Source organism: Cibotium barometz, chromosome 64 (genome assembly GCF_041138505.1).
Source record: "Cibotium barometz isolate CiBa-2024 chromosome 64, ASM4113850v1, whole genome shotgun sequence".
Classification (NCBI taxonomy): Eukaryota; Viridiplantae; Streptophyta; class Polypodiopsida; order Cyatheales; family Cibotiaceae; genus Cibotium; species Cibotium barometz.
Genome location: NC_141109.1, coordinates 8185183 through 8206806, shown reverse-complemented (window position 1 = coordinate 8206806; position 21624 = coordinate 8185183). Strand labels below are relative to the sequence as shown.

Below are 21624 nucleotides of genomic sequence, written 5' to 3'. Positions count from 1 at the left end.
CCATTTTCAATGTTTCTTACATGGGCACGACATTGACCAAGTACTCCAGAAGGAGCCCAGGTACTTTGGGACTTGCCACGTGGTGCACCCACTAAAAACTTTGTATACTCGGCAGATTTTTTGGGTAGAGATTGCCCTACCCAAGTTGGGCATTGGCGTGTGCATTTTTCCAAATACACGCTCAAAAAAAGCACACTAAAAACATGTATGTTTCTTAATTTTTGGATGGCAAGGCAGCCCGTAAAAAATCAAGCGAGATTCCCAAGATGAAAGAGATGGACAAAGGTGTCTATGTGAATGACATTACCAACTCACCTAACAAAGGGGGCCTATCAACAAGGGCCCCCCTAATTAAGATTACGCACAATAGCTTGCAATTAAAATTGATTAACCAGTCTCAACCCACTGCCCAACCAAGCTTGCACAGTTATCACGCACCATAGCTTGCAGCTTTCCCTGTTTATAACGTAATGGCTCTCTGGACTGAAGGTCTGTTGTTACTTTCCCCCAGCTTTGCGTCCAATGAACTCCTTGTAGGAACCCTTTCTTCTTCTTCTTCCTCTTCTCGTAGTAAACACTAGGGCGAAGATCACTGCAGATTTCCTTTATTGTTTCTGCCTTTTCTGCAAGATCGAGCTTGTCGCAGGGCAGAATTTATCGATCCAGATACGTAATCGGCAAGCTGGCTTCTACATTTTGCTTTGCGATGGGGTTCGACGGCTGATCTCTACAGAGGTAACTTACTTGCAAGCTTCAGCATTTTTCAATCTTCACATTTCGCACAGTTTTTCAGCAGATGCGATGGAACACATTAGAAAAAATGGCCTTACTGGCAGTACGACACAAGGGCCGTACGAGACTGCATGCGCAATTGCAGTATCAGGCATTAGATGGAAAAATGTGCGTTTTAGCAGCTTTGATGCGTTTAGGTTTGTTTTTTGCGGCATCCTTCTACTGCATTGTTCCCACACTTTGTGGTGAACAATCTTGATTAATCCTATAGTTCAAATTGGTGCAGTCACGCCGCTGCAAGAGTCCTCCCATCATCCCATTACACATTCACATTCACATCAGGAAACTGACTTGAAGTTAGATGTCACCAAAGAGCTCACACTAACATGCAAGAGGTGCTACCCTAACAGCATCCTGGTGAAGTGTTTCTCTGATTCCCATAGATAGTGTAAATAGATATCAGTAACATTGTGTTTGGATTTTTTTTCCCACCGCCTTCTTTGCCTGAGCGTTATTGTTGCGTTGGGGGTGGATCGGTGATGGGGCATGCATCAGTAATTAGCGCTTACAAATAAACCTCCACTAGCACTGAAGGCACACTCAAGAAAAACGCCATTTTTTGGGGCTCCTTGGCAAACCTTGCATCTTGCTTTCCTTGTGTGGCAGTCAACTTAGTTATCACGTTGAACATGATCTAGTTATCTGAAATACTATAGCTTGGTTCTTTTCTTCACCTCCTTCCAAGCTGTGGATGTTTTTTTTTTTTTTTTTTTTTTGGAGGCTTGCACACACGCACACACACCCACATGCAAGCAGTGGGTAAGGCGTTGAGTGGGGGAGGTCCCACGTAGATGTGGATTATATCTTTAACACTAAAATTGATACATCTTTATGTGGAGATTTGCACTTACTTTTGATGTGCCAATCTTACCTGCTTGGGGCCAGGTTAGAAGGGGGCGGGGGTGTGTGTGGCAGGGGGCATTATGAGGTTGATGAAGCTTTGAGCAGTGTCTGATGAAGTCAAGGTTTTTCCACTGAAAACTGTACTTTGGATTTTGTTACTCTACATCATTTATTGAGACAATGCTATTATATTGCCACAATCATGTGAATTGAACATGATGAAAATTTGGCTGCAGATTCTGTTTACAGGGCAAGGTATTTGAAGAATGCAGTCCTCAAAGTCTCCGAAAACAGAGCCTCCAACTCCCCGTTCTGCCTTGGGGTTAAGATCAAGGTGCCACGTTATGATATTGTGATAGTGGTCCACCGTTTTCTTAAGTTATCAGTTTCAGAGAATGCTTTAATTGATATTTCAAAGATAATGAATTTGATCTTTGATACTGAAACTAGCTACGCATTCACTATAGTTGAAAAGATGCTAAAATGAGATGCCACAGTTTTAAATGTCCACAATAGTTTTATTATTGTTTGCATCCCCCCCCCCCTCCCAAAACTCCTCCCTCTTCCTTTCTCAAAATTTTTCTCTATTTGCTTTATCTTTCACTTTTGGATTTGACTTCTTAGTAAGCCTTGGGTCCCCCGAGAGTCCAAACTCTTTAAACCAAGTGAGCAAGTTACTCTTGGGTGCTATGAGGAGAGAGGTATTGATTGGCTTACTAAGAGGCTTTAGTCTCTCTCTCTCTCTCTCTCTCTCTCTCTCTCTCTCTCTTACATCGCTTGAGGGTGGACACTGGGTGTGCACCAGAGAGAACAGGATTTACCGATTTGCTTGCTAGAAGTTGAGACAGAGGAGCACTATCTTTGCAGATGCCCAGTGTACTATGAGATAGGAGGAAGGTTTCATTGCCTCTTCAAGGAGGGATTTGGGTCACTGTCTCGGGTCATTGATTTCCCCAGACCAGTGGACCAGTGATGCTTGGGACTCTATCTGATTGAGCTGCGCTGCCACAGAGATAAGCTATGCAGAGAGGCACGGAGGCAGACCCCAGATACCTCTCTGCGCACCATCATGAGTTTCTTTCATCCGACCTACGATGGAGGCCCTCGCAGATGACCATGAGAGCCCTGACCTGGATGCTGCTACTCGACCCACCACAGCACATGTCCCACAGAGGCCACCCCGCCTAAAGGTGTCTCCCTAGACAGCGATTCAGGTGCAGCAGGCTAGATGGCCAAGACCCACTGGTCCGAAGAGATGCTCCACCCCACAGCTTCAGATCGGAGAGATCCTCCAGACAGGCAGTGGATGTGGAAAGCTTCTATACAGTCATAGATGTCAAGGACCCCACTTTATGTCATTGTAGCATTGTACCGATGGCACTTACAGGGCTGTTGTTTCTTCTCAACTCTAGTTGGGTTTTGCTTTTTATCATGTTTTTTTGTCACTTCATGGACCCATTGTAACACTTTTGGGTTCTAGTAGTTACTCTATCAGTTGAACATTAAATTTTTACTTTTTTTTGAGAGATTTGTATACTTCCTTTGCATACCTTTGCAAAACTTTCTCCGGTGTTTTTTTGCTGTTAGATAAGAGTACTAATCTACTCAATTTGTAAGTTCGGATATAGTCCAATCTTATAAAGTTATATAAGGCCAAAAAGCTTATTTTGGCGCAGGGAGATGGGATTTCTAGAGGGAAAAAGTGAAGTAATGTAGGGAACCATGCATGCAGATATTGAGAGTCTAAGCATGCAATTCACACAGGGCAAAAAGGTAGGGCAAAAAGGTGACACTATAAACGCTAGAGTATATGCATGGAGCCAAGAGTACCTTCCATGTACAACCATAGATCCACTGCCCATGTACTTCTGTGCAGTGAGTCTCTGGATCCAGCACAAAGTCAAGTGTAGTAGCGTGCTTCCTGTGGATCCTAGTGGTGTCTGTGGTGTCTTTGTAAGGTGCCTCTGCAATGAGCTCCTTTGGGTCAAACTAAGGTCTAGGTTTCTGTCATTCCTGATCTTGACTGCATGTCTGTGTGTAATCCTCAGTGGATGTCTTATCTGAATCACCTTAGCAGCCATCCCGTTCTTGACCACTGAAGGTGGCCAAGGTGCTACAGTGAAGAACCCTTTGAAGGACATGCCAAGAAGCAATCCTTGGGAATACGGGGTGAAAGCCCTACTCTGAAAGTGTAATTCTCCTTTCCCCACTTCTTGCTGTTGCCTCTGAAGATAACCAGGCTTGCGTATGAAGTCTTTGGGAAGAATATGCAGGAAATTGTCTTTGTAGAGAGAGAAAGAAAGAAAGGAAGAAAGTTATATTAACGTCTACAAAAGGCCAAAATGCCCTATGAGACCAAAAGGATTACATCATGTCCATGGAATACATCATTATGGGTAATAAAATGACAAAGCTAAAATGCTAAAGCCGAGATGCTAGGGCTGATCCTTGTACAAAGAGAATAAGGCTCGCACATTATCCTAAGCTATCGTGCATGGGGAGCCGCAACATGGCACTCAAAGTGGTAAAGCCGAGCTTGTGTGAGGAAGTCCTGTGGTGTAAGATGATTTCCCTGATCCTCCTATGGTGGCGCAGACGTGGGCAGGGGCCTTTGGGTCGAGGTCGTCGACCTCTGCATAGCTTGGTGGCTGAGAGAGAGAGAGAGAGAGAGAGAGAGAGAGAGAGAGAGTTATATTAACGTCTACAAAAGGCCAAAATGACCTATGAGACCAAAACCTTACATCATGTCCATGAAATACATCATCATGGGTACTAAAAATAAAAGAAAGGAACAAGAGCTGAAATGCCAAAGTTGATCCCAATACAAAGCCAAAGGTGATCCTCTACCTCCAAAGCTGTCCACAAAGGATGCAATCTCATTGATATATAGCCCAAATAGTGTCAGTGATGAGAGCAGACAGCCTTGCTTAATCCCAATAGTGTTACATGTCCCTCCTAAACGACCTCAGCCTGTTACTGCCTCATATAGTGACATCATGGCACAAATTGCATCATGCGGTAATTGGAGCAATTGGAGCTCCTGCAAGCATCCTTTGAGGCTGGATCAAGGGACCAAATCAAAAGCTTTGCGGAAGTCCACAAAGCAGCAATACACACTTCCGTCGTGCTCATGCTTCCTCTATGAGAGCCCGTAGAGTGAATATATGATCCAATGTGGAGATATTTCTCTTGAAACCTGCCTAACCAACTGCCTTGTGACCCAATTGCTTTGCCACAGAGCTGATTATTCCTCAAGCACTGCCCCATAGATCCTGGCCATACTATGAGAGAGAGAGAGAGAGAGAGAGAGAGAGAGAGAGAGAGAGAGACCCAGAGGGTCTGAGACCAAAAAGGTACAATGTATCCATGATAAATACTGAACCATGGAAAAGAAAAAAACTGTAAGAAACTAGCTACATAAGCTAAAGTATCCATGTGATGCTACATGATGACAATGTATGATCATACATTGACACAATCCACCTCTAGAATAGAACGCAAAGCAGCCATTGTTGCATGCGTGGAAGCCTTCTTCTGTGATCCAGCCCTAAGCCTGATTATGGAACACCTGTAGATGCTTAATGAAATGATGACAGAGGAGAGAGAGAGAGTTGGCTGTTGGTATTCAGTATATTACTATGTTACAAAAAGATGTATGACTTTACAACTGCATGAGGTCTTTGACCTGCCCAAAATGTGGCTGACGCACTTCTATTGACTACATGATGACCTAATCCCAAAGGAGGGAAGAGACCATTTTATACAATGATGACTGATGCTTTATATTTAGACTTCATCAAAGCTGGTCGACCACTTTTACTGTTGTCGGCCTGTTTATGTTGTCCACGACTGATGATTTTCAGCATTTAATGCTGACGTTTTCACACGTGTGAACCCTTTGGCTGCTGCCAACTGATGTCTGCTGCCAACTGACCTGAATGGTGCCTAAGCTAAGCCTAACTCATTGTCTAAACAGGGATTACTGAATATATGCTCAGAGTATGCCATGCCCACGGCTTGTGCACGTGACAGCCACAGCATCTCCCGTGTGATAAGAGCTGCCATATCGTCGAAGGATATCTTGGATGTGTAGCGCCGTATCTCATCATGAAAGGAAAATAAAATAGAAACAAAACAAAGCTATCTCCCTGGGGTGATTCAAAACTGTTCATGGAATACCAGGAACATTGAGCATCAGCCCACAATAAATGGTATACCACTCTCCAAAATATCAAGCATGGGGCTAATGAGTATGGCCGAGAGGTCTCCCTCAGCTATGCCACATGGAAAGGTAGCTTGATCGTGGGATCTGAGAGAGAGAGAGAGAGAGAGAGAGAGAGAGAGACGCGGGGTGTAGGTTTTTTCTGTATCATACGAGGTTTTTACTTGTTTTCTGTTGTGATTACAGGGATTGGAATGCCACCCAAGGTATGGATGATCCAGATGGAATATTTTCAAGTGTTGCCCAGAGCATTGAGCAACTGCGCACGAATGCCTCAACTCCCAGTGAGAAAGAGTTCATCTCCAGGCAGCTTCTTGAGCTCACAGAGACCAGGAAGGAAGGCAGGACTGCCATTGGAACCCACTCTCAAGCTATACCTCTGTTGGTAGCTTTAGTCAGGTCAGGAACACTGGCTGCCAAAATGAATGCTGCAGCCATCTTAGGGGCATTATGCCAAGAAGAGGAGTTGAGAGTTAAAGTGCTTCTTGGGGGATGCATTCCTCCTTTGCTTGCTCTCCTGAAAACAAGCTCCTCGGATGCCCAACTTGCAGCAGCACAAACAATCTATGCAGTTTCACAGGGAGGGGTTACGGATCACGTGGGCTGTAAAATATTTGCGACAGAAGGTGTTGTACCTAAATTGTGGGAACAGCTGCAACCGAAACAAAAGCTAGATGGGTCTGTTGAGGGCCTTATAACAGGAGCATTACAGAATTTGTGCAGCAACACTGAAGGTTTTTGGCCAGCAACTCTAGAAGCGGGGGGTATTGAGATCCTTGTTAGGTTACTGCATCATGGAAGCTCAATCGCGCAAGCCAATGCATCTTCTCTTCTTGCAAATCTCATGATGGCTTCTCAATCAAGTAGTAGGCACGTATTAAGCATGGGAGCTGTGGAACCACTTCTCAGGCTTGTAGGCAATGGTAATGACATTTCGGTCCGAGCAGAGGCAGCTGGTGCATTGAGGGCACTCTCATCAACTTTTAAGGAAGCCAGGCTTTCTCTGTCTGAAGCTGGTGCAATATCTATCTTGATCAGTGCTATAGTGGCACCTTCTAAGGAATTCATGCAGGGGAGGTTTGCCCAAGCTTTGCAAGAGAATGCTATGAGTGCCCTAGCAAATATTTTCAATGGAATGTCTGCAGTAATACTAAGCATAGCGGAAAATATTGAATCTAGCAATCCAGATGCTCAGATGGCTGATGTCATTGGTGCACTTGCATATGCTCTTATGGTGTTTGATGACCGCGAGAAGTCCTCTGATGTTGTAAATGCTGAAATGATTGAACAGATCCTTGTGAAACAACTCAAATCTCGTGTCCCACAGTTGGTCCAGGAACGTGCCATTGAAGCTCTTGCTAGTCTTTATGGAAATGCTGTTTTGCAGAAAGGTTTGAATCATGCAGAAGGAAAAAAAATGTTGGTTGGGTTGGTCACTATGGCCAATGCAGATGTTCAAGAAGACCTGTTAAAGTCTCTAAGAAACCTATGCAATGGCAATATGAACCTTTGGCAATCTTTACGGGGGCGTGAGGGTGTTCAACTTCTTATATCCTTATTGGGGTTGTCTTCTGAACAGCAACAAGAATACGCTGTAGCTCTACTTTCCATCCTTACTGAAGAAGTTGATGGCAGCAAGTGGGCAATCACAGCTGCAGGTGGAATACCACCTCTAGTACAACTACTGGAGACAGGCTCGGCAAGAGCAAAGGAGGATGCTGCCCTTATACTGGGTAATCTCTGTACTCACAGTGAAGACATAAGAGCATGTGTTGAAACTGCGGATGCTGTTCCAGCTCTTTTGTGGCTGTTAAAGAATGCTGGCTTGAAGGGCCAGGAGATTGCGGCAAAGGCTTTGACACAGCTGGTTCGTGACTCAGATGCCAGCACCATTAGCCAGCTGGCTGCTTTACTCCTAGGGGATCTGCCACAGTCAAAAGTTCATGTGCTGAATGTTTTAGGGTGCCTGCTTTGTGTTGCATCTCAAGATGATATTTTAAAGGAAGGAGCAGCTGCTAATGATGCACTTCAGGTTGTTTTACGGCTGTTAAACTCAGCAAGTGGGGAAACTCAAGAGCATGTTGCCTCAGTTTTAGCCAAGGTCTTTGATGCTAGAAAGGACCTTCGAGAGAGCCCTCTTATTGTAGATGGTCTTGAGCCACTTATTAGATTATTAAGTGTGGAAAATGAACAAATTGCCATGCAAGCTGCTAAAGCTCTTGCTGCCCTTTTTGTGTCTATCGAGAAGAACCAAGAGGTTGCCCACCTTGCAAAGGGTTCTGTGCTGCCATTGATTTTGCTAACAAAATCATCTGACATAGCCGTCGCAGAGATGGCAGCAACTGCATTGGCTAATCTTTTGATGGATGCAGACATATCTGAACAGGTCCCTGCAGAGGATATGATCATGCCTTTAACTGGGGTCTTACGGGAAGGCACACATGAGGGAAAAGAGTATGCTGCGGGTGCATTGGCACGGCTCCTAAAATTCCGCCATGTTGATGATTTCCTTTCTGAGAGCATCCAGAACTGTGACACTGTTGTTGCACTTGTAGCTCTCTTGGCAGCCACCAATCTTGAAGAGTGTGCAAAATCAGAGGCTCTAGAAGCTCTCGCGTCTCTTGCTAGGGCAAGGTGTGCTGGGACTTGCAGCAGGCCTCCTTGGTCAGCTTTAGCAGAAGTACCTTACAGTTTAGGCCCTCTTGTCACTTGTGTAGCCGTTGGAAAACCATTCATGCAAGAGAAAGCGATAGAAGTTCTTTCCAGACTATGTCGTGATCAGCCGATTGTGTTAGGTGACCTGATAGCAGGTACAGCCAGGTGTATTGCTGCCCTTGCAGAACATGTTATTAATTCCAAAAGGATTGAGGTGAAAGTTGGAGGAACTGCTCTTTTGATTTGTGCCTTCAAGGAACACAGGCAGCGAGCTATGGAAGGGTTACACGAGTCGGGATCTTTCACTTTTTTGATTCAGTCACTCGTTGACATGCTTGGTATCAAGGCATTAGAACATCAATCAGAGAGGGGCCATAATGATTTGCAAGAAGGCAGCTACATGAGGAGAGTGGATAAGGCTATTGAAGGTCAAACAGATGACTTCAAAATTCATCTGGATCATGATCCAGCTGCAATGCTAGGAGGCACAGCTGCTTTATGGTTGCTGTCTATTATAGCATCGCATGATGACAATAGCAAGGTTGCAATAATGGAAGCAGGAGCTATTGAGCTTCTCACAGAGAAACTTGCTAATGTGGTTTCTAACTCAGCTCAGGTTAGCTACATATTTCTGGTTGATTTGTATCATTCTGTTTCTTTTGTGCTATATGGAAGTTTCATGATTACTCACTAAGCTGAATATTTGGTCAAGGTTAGCTATATATTTCTACTTGATTTGTATCATTCTGTTTCTTTTGTGCTATATGGAAGTTGAATGATTACTCACTAAGCTGAATATTTGGTCACTCTGTACAGGCAGATTTGGAGGATAATGGAAGTATATGGGTGAGCATGCTGTTGCTTGCAATACTATTTCAGCATCGAGATGTCACTCGGTCACCTGGGACTATGCGTGCAATTCCGTCTCTTGCTTTTTTTCTTAGATCTGAGGAAGCTATTGATCGATATTTTTCTGCACAAGCTCTTGCCAGTCTTATATGCAACGGAAGCCGTGGGACTCTTCTTGCTGTTGCGAATTCAGGAGTAGCGGGAGGGTTGATACCTCTCCTTGGAAGTCTGGAGTCTGATATAGCAAATTTTGTTGCTCTATCGGAAGAGTTCTCTCTTGCTCCAAATCCAGATCAGGTAGCCCTTGAAAGGCTTTTCAGAGTGGATGACATCAGAGTTGGTGCAACTGCTCGCAAAGCCATACCTTTTTTGGTGGATCTGTTGAAGCCTATCCCAGATCGGCCTGGTGCACCGTCCTTGGCTCTCGGTTTACTGACACAGCTTGCCAAAGGAAGCAGCACAAATAAATTGGCAATGGCTGAGGCTGGAGCACTTGATGCACTAACAAAGTATCTTTCATTGGGTCCTCAAGATGCAATAGAAGAAGCTACAGCTGATTTACTCAGAATTTTGTTCAGTAGTGCTGAGCTTAGAAGACATGAATCTGCAATTGGAGCTGTAAACCAACTTGTTGCAGTGCTCCGCTTGGGAACTAGGGGTTCGAGGTATAATGCAGCAAGGGCATTACAGGGACTTTTTACTGCTGAGAATATCAGGTCTGGAGAAGCAGGTAAACAAGCTATTCCTCCACTAGTAGAGATGCTGAATTCGGGCTCTGAGAAGGAGCAACGTGCTGCGATTGGTGCACTCATCAGATTATCTGCAGACAATCCTCCAAAGGCATTGGCAATTGCAGATGCTGGTGCAAATGCAGTAGAGGGCTTATGTCGAGTGTTGTCTTCTGATAGTTCTCTAGAGTTGAAGGAAGATGCTGCAGAGCTTTGCAGAGTTCTTTTTGGTAATTCGAGAGTTCGAACAATGCCAGGGGCATCAAATTGCATTCAACCTCTAATAGCACTTTTGAGTGCAGATTCGAGTACAGCACAACTTGCAGGTACATGTGCATTGGACAATCTACTGGATGATGAACAGCAGGCTGAGATAGTTGCAGCGGAAGGTGCTGTGGTTCCTCTTGTTGGTCTAGTTGTTGGTGATAACTATGCTTTACATGAGGCTTCAATCAGTGCACTCACAAAGCTGGGGAAGGATCGACCTCTCTGCAAGTTAGATATGGTCAAGGCCGGGATTGTAGATAGTATAATCGAGATCATTCTGATTGCACCGGATAGTTTGTGCGCTTTGATGGCTGAACTTCTCCGAATACTAACTAACAACAGCAGCATTGCAAAAGGAACATCAGCAGCACAAGTAGTTGAGCCTCTTTTCAATGTTTTAGGCAGACCAGGACTAAGCACGTCTGGACAGCATAGTGCCATGCAAGTACTGGTTAATATTCTTGAAAAGCCTCAGCGGTTATCAATTCAGAATTTGACCCCAAATCAGGCCATAGAGCCACTTGTTCCATTACTTGATTCCCCCTCTCAGACTGTGCAACAACTTGCTGCCGAATTACTTTCACATCTCCTGGTGCAAGAACAATTCCAGCGGGATATCACCACCCAGCAGGCCATTGTTCCTCTAGTGCGGATAACTGGACTAGGAGTACACAGTTTACAGCAGAAAGCAATCAAGGCTCTGGAGAGGGCTTCCAAAAGCTGGCCCAATGCTGTAGCTGATGCTGGTGGCATTATCGAGCTCTCGAAGGTCATTGTTCAAGCTGATCCCCTACCACCCCATGCCTTGTGGGAGTCAGCTGCTTATGTGCTCTCAAACATTCTGCGGTTTAGTTCACAATACTACCTGCAAGTGCCGCTTGTTGTGCTTGTGAGGCTGCTAAAGTCAACCTCTGAAGCTAGTGTGGTCATCGCTCTTAATGCCTTGCTTGTTTTGGAGAGAGACGACGCCTCAAGTGCAGAAGAAATGGCTCAGGCTGGTGCAGTAGAAGCACTTCTTGAACTCTTGAGGTGCCATCAGTGTGAAGAAGCTGCAGCACGTCTTCTTGAAGCGTTGTTTAACAATGTGAAGGTTCGAGACATGAAAGGTGCAAAGTTTGCCATCTCTCCTCTCTCACAGTACCTTCTTGATCCTCAAACACGGGCTCAGCCAGCTCGACTCTTGGCAGCTCTTGCTTTGGGCGACCTTTTCCAACATGATGGCCTAGCCCGCACAACTGATGCCGTGTCAGCATGCCGTGCATTAGTGAGCCTGCTGGAGGATCAGCCCTCAGAGGAAATGAAAATGATAGCAGTATGCGCTCTACAAAATCTCGTAATGCATAGCAGGTCTAACAAACGTGCGGTTGCTGAGGCTGGTGGGGTCCAAGTGTTGCAAGAGCTGCTCAATTCAAGCAATACTGAGACTGCTGGACAAGCAGCAGCTTTAATTAAATTGTTGTTTTCAAACCACACCATTCAAGAGTATGCAACCAGCGAGATAATCAGAGCATTGACAGGTAAATTCATGTTCAATTGCCAAGTTCTATGTGCTCTATGTGTGTAGTTTCTTTTCGTCTTTCTTGAGATTTATAATGAAGGAATTGAACCAGGGAAGCAATTTCTGGAGTTGCTAGCCTATGAACCATTACTACAAGTAGTATCTTAAGTATTCCATGCTGATTGGCTTCAGGAATGCATGCTTCTTGCATAAAACCAAGTGTGTACTAGTGCTCCCTTTGATGTGTGTGAGGATGTCCTTGGCATACTTCTTCATTGAATGTCAGTATGGGAAGTAGATCAGATAGGAGGCTTCTAGGTGGATTTGATACTGAAAGGTTTGAATTGTTGAGCAGAAGAAATTGAGTATGGTGATGTGCTTCAGCATTTGAGCGGGTTTGTTGTCACGTGCACTCACTGCACTTGGGTGGCATGCAGACATATCTGTACAGCAAAGTGTCAGTTTTAGGCTGGTTGTGCACAACATTTGGTGAGCCTAGTCTAGGGGCCAATTGCCATTAGGATAGGCTAGTCAGTAGTCAGCTGGCCAATGCGAAGTCCTGCACAGTTTTGTAACCCACCTGGAGTTCAGGTATGTACGATTGTCCAGGCAGCTTATTGCCGGGAGCTGGGCATGTAGTTTTTGGTAGGAAAACCAGATAGCTGGAGAATTGAGATGCACTAGTCAAACAGCCGGGGAGTGCATTTGGACAGGTTGGACACGTAGGGATAGACTAACGAGCGGGCACCCAAGTATGGATGGGTGGGCGCCCGGTGACCGACCAAGAGCCTATAAAAGGGTGGCCAAGGTTAGTCAATAGTTCATAGAGTCGCGTGTCTTTGTGAGAGCTCTATGGTCAGGAGCCTGGATCTAGTGCAGACGTGCACTTGCTTTTTGCAGCCAAGGTCGGCAGTAGTCTCGAGGCCTGCGAGGGTGGCTTCGTGGCGGTATGGGACGTCACGAGGTAGAGATTGGTCGGCACGTCCAACTAGTTAGCTCAGCTCGTGGCTCGGTGGGGACAGCCAAGACTTGTGGGCTTGCCCACGGCTGTCAAGGTTGGGAGGTGAGTCAGGCTTGCATCCCCTTCGTGTTTGTTTGCACGTTTCGAGCCTTGTACCAGGAGCGTTCCATGAGGTGATCCTTTGGGGATTTGACAGATGCCTACTTTAGTCTTTTCCTCCGGGGTTTTCTTAGGCTTGGGTTCCTTACCCCTTGAACTAGAGCTAAGACTGTTGTCTGTCTTAGCGTCTTTAGAAGACGAATTACCGTTCCATGGTTGGGGTTTGGTACTAGACTGCGGTTGTTTAGGCTTGCCTCCGTTCATTCTTATTTCTTCGTTTTGAGCCAAATTCAAAGCCCGGTCATATGTGTTGGGTTCAAGGTTATGAACTGTCAACCGGATATTAGGATCTAATCCACAAATGAATTGATCTATCTTGGCCTGCTCAGATAACCCGTTGTGCTAAAGTTATAACCTTGCCGGAAAACTGAGGCACGGGTGAACCGTTCTGTTTGAGTCCATAGAACTCATCTAGGTCAAATACTAGGTAGGGAGAAATCTGGTCTTTAGGTCATGGACAAATGTATCAGAGCTAAAAGCTGACACATGTGGTCTGGTTTGTCTGAAGACTAGACCAATGCTACCACCAAGTGACTGCCTCACCAGTAAGATGGGGAGCTGCTACGTAGACTCTATCTTGAGGGTCTGTGATCCTAGCTAAAGGAAAATAAGCATTAAGTTGATGAATAAATTGATTAACTACTAAATGATCACACTTACCATCATACTTAAGTTCGGTTGAGTTCAGATGACGGTAGTCAATATCGCGAGTTGCTGGCTAGGGAAACTGAAGAGAGGTACTGATACCTCAGATGTATAGCCGCCTTTTCCCTTTGCGTTTGAGTAACATGCACTCTCGATCGAGCTCCCGAGCGACGAGTTCAGCCTGACGTTGGTCTTCGTCGATCCTACGTTGGGCTTCCTCATAATCCCGTCTATGTGCTTTTTCTTCCAACCGTCTAGCTTCATCCTCTCATCTTTGCTCTTCCATTTGGAAGAAGAGGGAGACGAAGTCGGGGGTAACTAGAGGTGTGGGTTTTGCTGCTGCTGTGGACAAAGAGTGGGATTAGTGTTAAACACCATAACCTTGGTCTTACCAAGGTTAATTGAGAGCCCACTGTCCTGTGCATAAGCATGTATAGTATCCAAGTGCCTCTGCAGACCCTCTGGTGAGTCTGCTATAAGTACAATATCATCAGCATATAAGAGCAGAGGTATCCAAGTGCCAGCCAACTGGGCTCCTATGTCCCCTCGTGTCCCAATATAATCAGAGATCTCATCAATGTAATAGTCCACAGACTCGGAGAGAGCGGGCAGTCGTGTTTCACCCTTGCAGTGGAGTGTACTGGCTGGGAGAGACCCTCTGAAGTCTGCACCTGCCCAACTACTGGCTCATAAAGTGCCATAATACCCCAAATGAGCTCACATGGAACCCCCAAGTCTTGCAGCCTGCTCATCAGTCTAGCTCTGGGCAGTGTGTCAAAGGCCTTGCGGAAATCCACAAAGCCACAGTAGATCCTCCTCCCATGTGCTCTGCCTTCCTCAATGATAGCCCTGAGGGTAAAGATATGATCCAAAGTAGAGAATCTCCTCCTGAAACCGGCCTGTCCTCGAGTTCGGATCCCTTGTCTCTCTGCCCATCTGCTCAACTCCTGCTCAAGAATAGAGGCATATAGCTTGGCCAGCGAGTGACCAATCATAATGGTGCGGTAGTTAGTCGGCAGGCTCGGATCTCCAGACTTGAGTACCGGCACAATCGTGGAAGTACTCCAAGGCCCAGGAAACCCCTCACACATGGCTCTATTAAACATGAGAGCTAGCAAGTTTGCAATCATATCTCTATCATGTATGAAATGCTCGGCTACAATGCCCTCATGATCTTGTGCCCTCCCTGTATGCAATCTGTTGATGGCCCTCCTCACCATCTCTGCTGTGAAGAAGGTAGAAGTGGGTGGACAAGGCTCTGGAGGGTTCGGTAGTGGTGGTTGCTCTGGTACTGTGTAGAGGGAGGCTGCATACTCGCCCCATGTATCTGGAGAGGTAATGGCCGGAGGCGAGGGGTGCACTCTAAGCAATCTCCAGGCCTCCCCAGAATCTTGACTCAAAAACAATTGATAGATGTCTCTCTCCAGCCGAGCTAAGAATGCTCCCTTCTTCCGCCGAATGAGGGATCGGAAGATGATGCGTGACTGTCTATATGTAGTAACACCTGTGGCCACCTCTCTCTGTAGCCGGGCTCTGAGCTCCCTACAATCATCATCATACCAACTATTCTGGGGCATGCTCCCAGGACGTGGTCGTACTGCGGGCTACGTGTGGGAAGGCCGCGCTGCAGCTGTATGTAAAGCCTCTGTCAGGATCTGTGTGAGCTCTGCTAATGGCCTCTGTGGATCCTCTGCACTCAACAAGCTGTAGATCTCTGCGGTGTATACTCCATCAGCCTCTCTACAGAAGGTATATCTCGGGCGATAGGAGGACTGCCCAACCTGGCGGGTACTGTAGTGGAAATCCACCGTAAAGGAGAGAAGTGCATGATCCACCGTAATTCCGATGGGTCTGGGGCCAATTGCAAAATCCTGGATACTCGGGATGAAAGTTGGCGAGGCTAAAACATAATCCACTGTGCTGGCCCCATGTCTGTGTGGAAAGCAAGTAAAGCCACTGGCAAGTGGATACCTCTCTAGGCCATTTAAAATGGCCAGCCCATGTGCAGTCCCCATCTCCAAGAGGTATCTCCCATACTCAGTACACTCCACCTCATCCTGTGATCTCCGGGTCAAACACATCTCCTCCACATCTATCTCTCTCAACATCTCCTCCGAAGTGTCAAAGAAGGAGGTCTGGTATTGAGCCGTTCGAGCATTAAAGTCCCCAAGTATGATAACATCTCCCTCCCTGGAGAACTCCCATATGTCCTCATTTAGAATCATATATGGAGATTGCCCCTTGGGCGCTGCATAATGAGATGTGCTGGGTGGAAAGTAACATATAGCAATGTATAGGGGTCTACCCTCATCTGCCCTCACTCTGACCCACATGTACCTCGCGCTCTCATCACGGCGCATAACATGGATGAGTGGCTGAAGCTCCTCTCTAAAAAGAACTGCAACTCCTCCAGATCTGCGACCACCATGCTTCGAACGGGCCTCCTGTCTACAAGTCGTCTCCCTTCTGTATCCCGTCACTCTCGGTAATGTGCTGCCTGGGGCCTGACGTGTCTCCGAGTAGAAGATGATGTCCCAATCTCTGAAGCTGTCTTCAAAGGCCCCCACATCCAGTCTCAATGCTCCGTTGCAGTTTCATACTGCAAGTCTCAGACTGGTCCCATAGGTCTCGCACCGTCAGGTGGTGCGTCTGTCTAGTATCACCGTGAGAGAGAGAGAGAGAGAGAGCGAGAGAGAGAGAGCTTACTTTTCCTTTTAAATGATTTTAGCTTCTCTGGAGCGAGAGTTTTGGGCCACGGGGACAGTCAACGAAGATATGCTGAAGGCAATCGATATTCTCTTTTATAATTTCCCACGGCTTCGTGGCACAGAGGCGGCTACATTGTGCATACCTCAATTAGTGGGTGCTTTAAAAGCTGGTACTGAACTTGCTCAAGAAGCAGCATTGGATGCACTGTTACTGTTGAGGCAAGCGTGGTCGTCCACTGCTAACGCAACAGAGATTGGCAAAACACAGGCTATGGCTATGGTTGATGCAATTCCTGTGCTGCAGTTGTTGATGAGATCAGGTCCAGAGCCCTTCCAGGAAAAGGCAGATGCTTTGTTGCAGTGTCTCCCAGGAAGTTTGGTGGTCACTATCAAGCGCGGCCATAATCTGAAGCAATCGATGGGGAGCACCAATGCTTTTTGCAAACTTACACTGGGCAATGGTGCTCCACGGCAAACAAAGGTATTAAACTCTCTCTCTCTCTCTCTCTCTCTCTCTCTCTCTCTCAGACTCTCTCAACACCTTGATGTTCAGCTGTATTCGAAAAGGATGTGTTACATGAATCTGCTCGAGTTTACAATCAACTAAGTTTAAGACCATGATTTGTGGCAGGTTGTTCCCAGCAGCAGCTCTCCAGAATGGAACCAAGACTTTGCTTGGGCATTTGATACCCCTCCAAAGGGCCAGAAGCTTCGTATATCTTGCAAGAGCAAAAATGCTTTCGGGAAGGTAACAAAAGTGGCAATAACAAATGCTTTCTGCTCCATTTTGTTTTCATTGGTTTGTCAAGTGCATCTTTGTCTTTGAAGCTCATGTCCTGGACCTTACTGCACAGCCTGTCCGCTTCCTCCATGCAGCCCATAGGCCTCCTCTGTCCAATAACATTGTCCTGATGAGTACTTTCCTTACTCGTGCATGCTTTTTTTAGTATGTACTGTTCTTATATTTCTAACCACCATGTCAGCTTGAGCAGTTGGGATATTGCCACTGTGCCACACATGCTGTTAATCAAGTTGTTCGGTTGCATTTGAGATTAGTAAAACTCTACATGCAAGGGCCTACTATGCTTGTACAGGATACTTTCAGGCTTTAAGACCAAAAACTCTCTTTAGTAAATTTTTGTAGATTACTCATGTGCTCTAGATGTGCAGAAAAGCTGCACATAGCCAGAATGTACCCTGAACCCATTCCTGATGGGCTTTAAGAGTGTGTAGAAGCTCTGCCCCAATGACAGTGACATACTTTGCCTTTGTGGGGGGAGGTGGGCTCGGTGTGGGAGGTGCGGAAGGCTGGAAGCTCCTGTTAGTTTCCCAGCAGTGTCTATCGAGACATGCCAAGCCCTGAGGCTGCTGATCATGTCCCGACTCCCACATGGAGTACCAAGGCATGGCTGGATCTCAAGTAAGCTGGGGTGGTCTGCTGCTGTTATCTGATGTTGGTCTGGGTGCAAGGCGAAGCAAGTGCCATCCTGAAAGTGAAGAGTGGTGCCTGTATCCAGTGCAAAGCTACTACTACTCGTGTGACATTGAGGCAGTCTTGGTTGAACTGATGCAGTATGTTGTGCCATCTATATTGTGCTGGTGCTACTGGGCAGCCCATCTGTAGCATGTTGCTGGCCTATCACCTTAGCCATTTAAGCGCCCACTGCAATGCTGCAATTTGCTATCAACCATGGAAAGAAGGTGACCTTGCAGGGATGGAAACTGCTTCATAGGTGTTTTGAGAACTCGGTGTGTCTTTCCTGGCATCAAAACCACGTGTCCGAATAGGCAATGAAAACAGCCTGTAATTTCATACGACGCTGGGCATCAAAGGAAGGCGTGCCCCTCAGTCTCAACTTAATGCATTTCACAGGCTTTGTGTGTGTTTGCAGCTCTTGTTTCTTACTTGTAGGAGTCTGTGTGATGACACATGTAGCTGGCCCATGAAGATTCTAAGTGCATGTGACATATGAATTCATAGGTAACGTTGTTCCAAAGTGCTGGTGTACTCTCTGTATATATGCAACCAGCTGCAATGAGGCAGGATAGATTGACACCCCAATGGGCACCCATAAGAGTGCCGAGGACATGGATCAGTGGGTGGCTTTTATATATATATGTTTTTTGGGGTCTTTTTTACTTCAACGATATGCCGCCAATCTTCGAAAAGCGTGGGAGAAGGCAGAATTGACATGCAGGAAACGTCTCACTCCTGAAACGTGCCATATCACATCACCAGAAATGTTTCAAAACCTGAAACGCGTTTCACCTCCTGATGTGTGCCGTTTGGTCGGCCTGGGAGGATCCTTTGAATCCAGTGGTCTTGGGGGTCGTTGCTTGGTGATGCCCTTTCGTGTTACAAGAGAAGCTCGTGATGGATGATCGTGAGCTATTCTGAATCTAGGCTCTACCCTCTTTGAGAAGAAGATATCTAATGTGTGCAAAGCTCCATCAAGTAGAGTCAATAATCTCAAACAATGGGCGTGATCCCTCCCTGTAGTGGCAGTGGAAGTTCTGGTTAATCTCATTATACACTAAGCATCTGCAAATGAAATGCTCCTCCAACTGATCTCTAGAGAGCAGACTATGGATCCTGTCCTCCTGGCAATGCCATCTGCCCTTTGTCTCCACTCTGAAGTGAGGTGGATCTGCACAATCACAATCACAATCCGCATGGCATGTGACATGTTGTCAGAATGCACAGCAGAAATGAAGACAACTGCTGTAGAGAGCAATACACAGATGCAAGAGAGAGAAGATAGTGTAACTCTGCTATATATACACCAAGAAAACCCGGAGTGCTCAATGACAAGTGTGGTGGGCATGGGGCCATTTTATATGGCCCCAGGCTGCTGGTCGGCCAGCACTAAAACAGCCGACAACAGCCCAGATGCCCACGATGAGCACAGAGTGCAATCGGCCAGCACAAGGGCAGTCGGCCAGGGCTGGACAGCAGTCGGGTATGCAACCATAAGTCGGCCAGCAAATGGAACAGCCAACAGGTAGCAGACAACCTCCCACATGTAGCAAAAAATGGGAAAAATACAAGGAAGTGAGGAAAAATGGGGAAACACCAGAACTGGGCGGGCACACCCACGATAGAGGCCCTGACATAGTGTACAGACAGGAGATGACTGCTAACACCCCCTCTCAGCTCCTGGATATGGAACCAACCCCAGTGAGCTGGAGTGCCGCCGGAGCATAGCCTGAGGTAGAGACTTCGTGAAGAGGTCCGCCGCATTGTCCTCCGTCGAACAATAAAGAAGCAAGATGTCACCAGCCAAAATCTTCTCACGAACAAAGTGATATTGTATCTCTATATGCTTGGTCTGGGCATGGAAGACCGGGTTTTGAGCAATAGCGATACAACTTTGGTTATCGCACTGGATGACTATGGGCTCCTTCTATGGAAACCCAATCTCGCTAAGCACCACACAACCTTGCAAGCAGCACCACAAGCAGCCCGGTACTCTGCCTCTGTCGACGACAAGGCAATAGTTGGCTGCCTCTTGCTGCTCCATGAAACCTTTCCTGAGCCGAGGGAAAAACTGTAGCCTGATGTGGATCTCCTCATGTCTAGATCTCCTCCCCAATCCGAGTCACTCCATCCTTGGAGTCGAACTCGCATCTCTAGTGGTGTAGAAGAGTCCAAGATCCTTCGTACTCTGTAGATACCGCAAGATCTGCAATCCTACGTCCCAATGAGACTTCAACAGCGTTTGCATGAATGAGCTCAACAGCCCTACAAGAAAGCTCAAGTCCAATCTGGTGTTCAGCAACCAGATCAATGAACCAACCAGCTTCCGGTACAGAGAGACATCAACTGGCTCACAAGGATCATTCATTGTAAGCTTAGTGTTCGGGTCCATCAACGATGTGATAGGCTTGTTGTTCTCCATCCCAAAGGCCTCAAGCAACTCACGAACATACCGTTGCTGAGAGACAAAAAACCCCCTCTGGGTCCGCCATATCTCTGTTCCCAAGAAGAAGTGGAGTAAGCCTAAAGCGGTCATCTCAAACTCCTTTGACAAGGCAGCCTTCGTCACTATAATGTGCTCCATATGACCGCCAGTGAGAATGAGGTCATCCACATAAAGGATGATCAATGTGACCATGCCACGTTCCCGAAAGAGATATAAGTTGGGATTTGCAACCGATCTCTGAAACCCAGTCCGTAGAAAGAAGGAATCAATCTTCTGATTCCAAGCCCTGGGAGCTTGCTTAAGACCATACAAGGCCTTCTGCAACCTGTAAACCATCCCCTTGGATCCTGGAACCTCAAAGCTTGGAGGCTGCTCAACATACACCTCCTCCTGCAGGTCACCATTAATAAGGAATGCAGATTTAACATCCATCTGATATACAGGCCACCGCTGAAAAGAAGCAAGGGCAAGAACGGTCCGAATCGTGGTCATCCTCGCTGTCGGTGCAAAGGTATCCTCATAGTCGATGCCAGGCCTTGAGCATAACCCTTAGCCACAAGTGTGGCTTTGTGTTTGTCCACCGACCCATTTGACGTATACTTGGTCTTAAAGACCCACTCGACACCAATGACAGACCATCTCGACGGCCTTGTACCAACTCCCAAGTGTTATTCTTCTCGATGGCATCTAGTTCCACCTGCATGGCTTTCCTCCAAGTATCCTGTGCAAGGGCTTCCTTGACGGAAGTGGGCTCTTTGTCCACATGATACGAGACATCAAAGCACAGTTCACTTGTAAAAGCTTCGCTGAATGACTTTTATCAAGAACGGTTCAGGATATGGACAGTCGTAGCCATAGCCTCTCCCCAAAGTGGACGAGGAAGATCACGATGCTCCAGCATCGTTCTCACCATCTCCACCATAGTCCTATTGTTACGTTCAACTACTCCATTCTCTGATGGCGAACCTGTACTGGCCAGCTCCCTCTTGATGCCATGTTCCGCACAAAATCTCACGAAAGCATTGGAAGAAAATTCACCTCCTTTGTCAGCCCGAAGAGTCTTAATTTGCAAGCCATACTCTTTCTCCACCATCACATGCCACTCCTTGAACCAAGCAAAAGCTTGGTCCTTCTGTGAAAGGAAATAAACCCATGTGAATCTGGAACAATCATCAACAAGTAGCATAAAGTACAAAGAACCTCTCAAGGATGCTCTCTGCATAGATCCACACAAGTCAATGTGTACCAACTCCAAAGTTTTCGAAGCCCGTCTAGAAACTTGCTTCGGAAAAGATTCCTTGTGCTGCTTACCATGAATGCAAGAACTACAACGTCCTTGCTTGCTGCCAACATCTGGCAAGCCAACCACCATTG

At 46.5% G+C, this 21624-nt stretch overlaps 1 protein-coding gene and 1 pseudogene across 2 annotated transcripts in view; one reads left to right on the top strand and one right to left on the bottom strand.

Annotated features, from left to right (window-relative positions):
- Nucleotides 1–393: 393 nt before the first annotated feature.
- LOC147603269 (protein CELLULOSE SYNTHASE INTERACTIVE 1-like) overlaps nt 394–21624 on the top strand; it is a 32592-nt gene continuing 11361 nt past the window's right edge. The window contains exons 1-7 of one of the 2 annotated variants that reach the window (XM_086796727.1): nt 394–735; nt 1678–1757; nt 1872–1969; nt 6044–9128; nt 9329–11873; nt 16348–16808; nt 16959–17075. In XM_086796727.1, coding sequence (XP_086652853.1) covers nt 1902–1969; nt 6044–9128; nt 9329–11873; nt 16348–16808; nt 16959–17075 — 6276 coding nt within the window. In that variant the 5' untranslated portion in view covers nt 394–735; nt 1678–1757; nt 1872–1901. The remainder of the gene's footprint in view (nt 736–1677; nt 1758–1871; nt 1970–6043; nt 9129–9328; nt 11874–16347; nt 16809–16958; nt 17076–21624) is intronic. The other variant, XM_086796726.1, reaches the window with a different exon arrangement.
- LOC147603270 (uncharacterized) lies at nt 14041–16243 on the bottom strand (annotated as a pseudogene).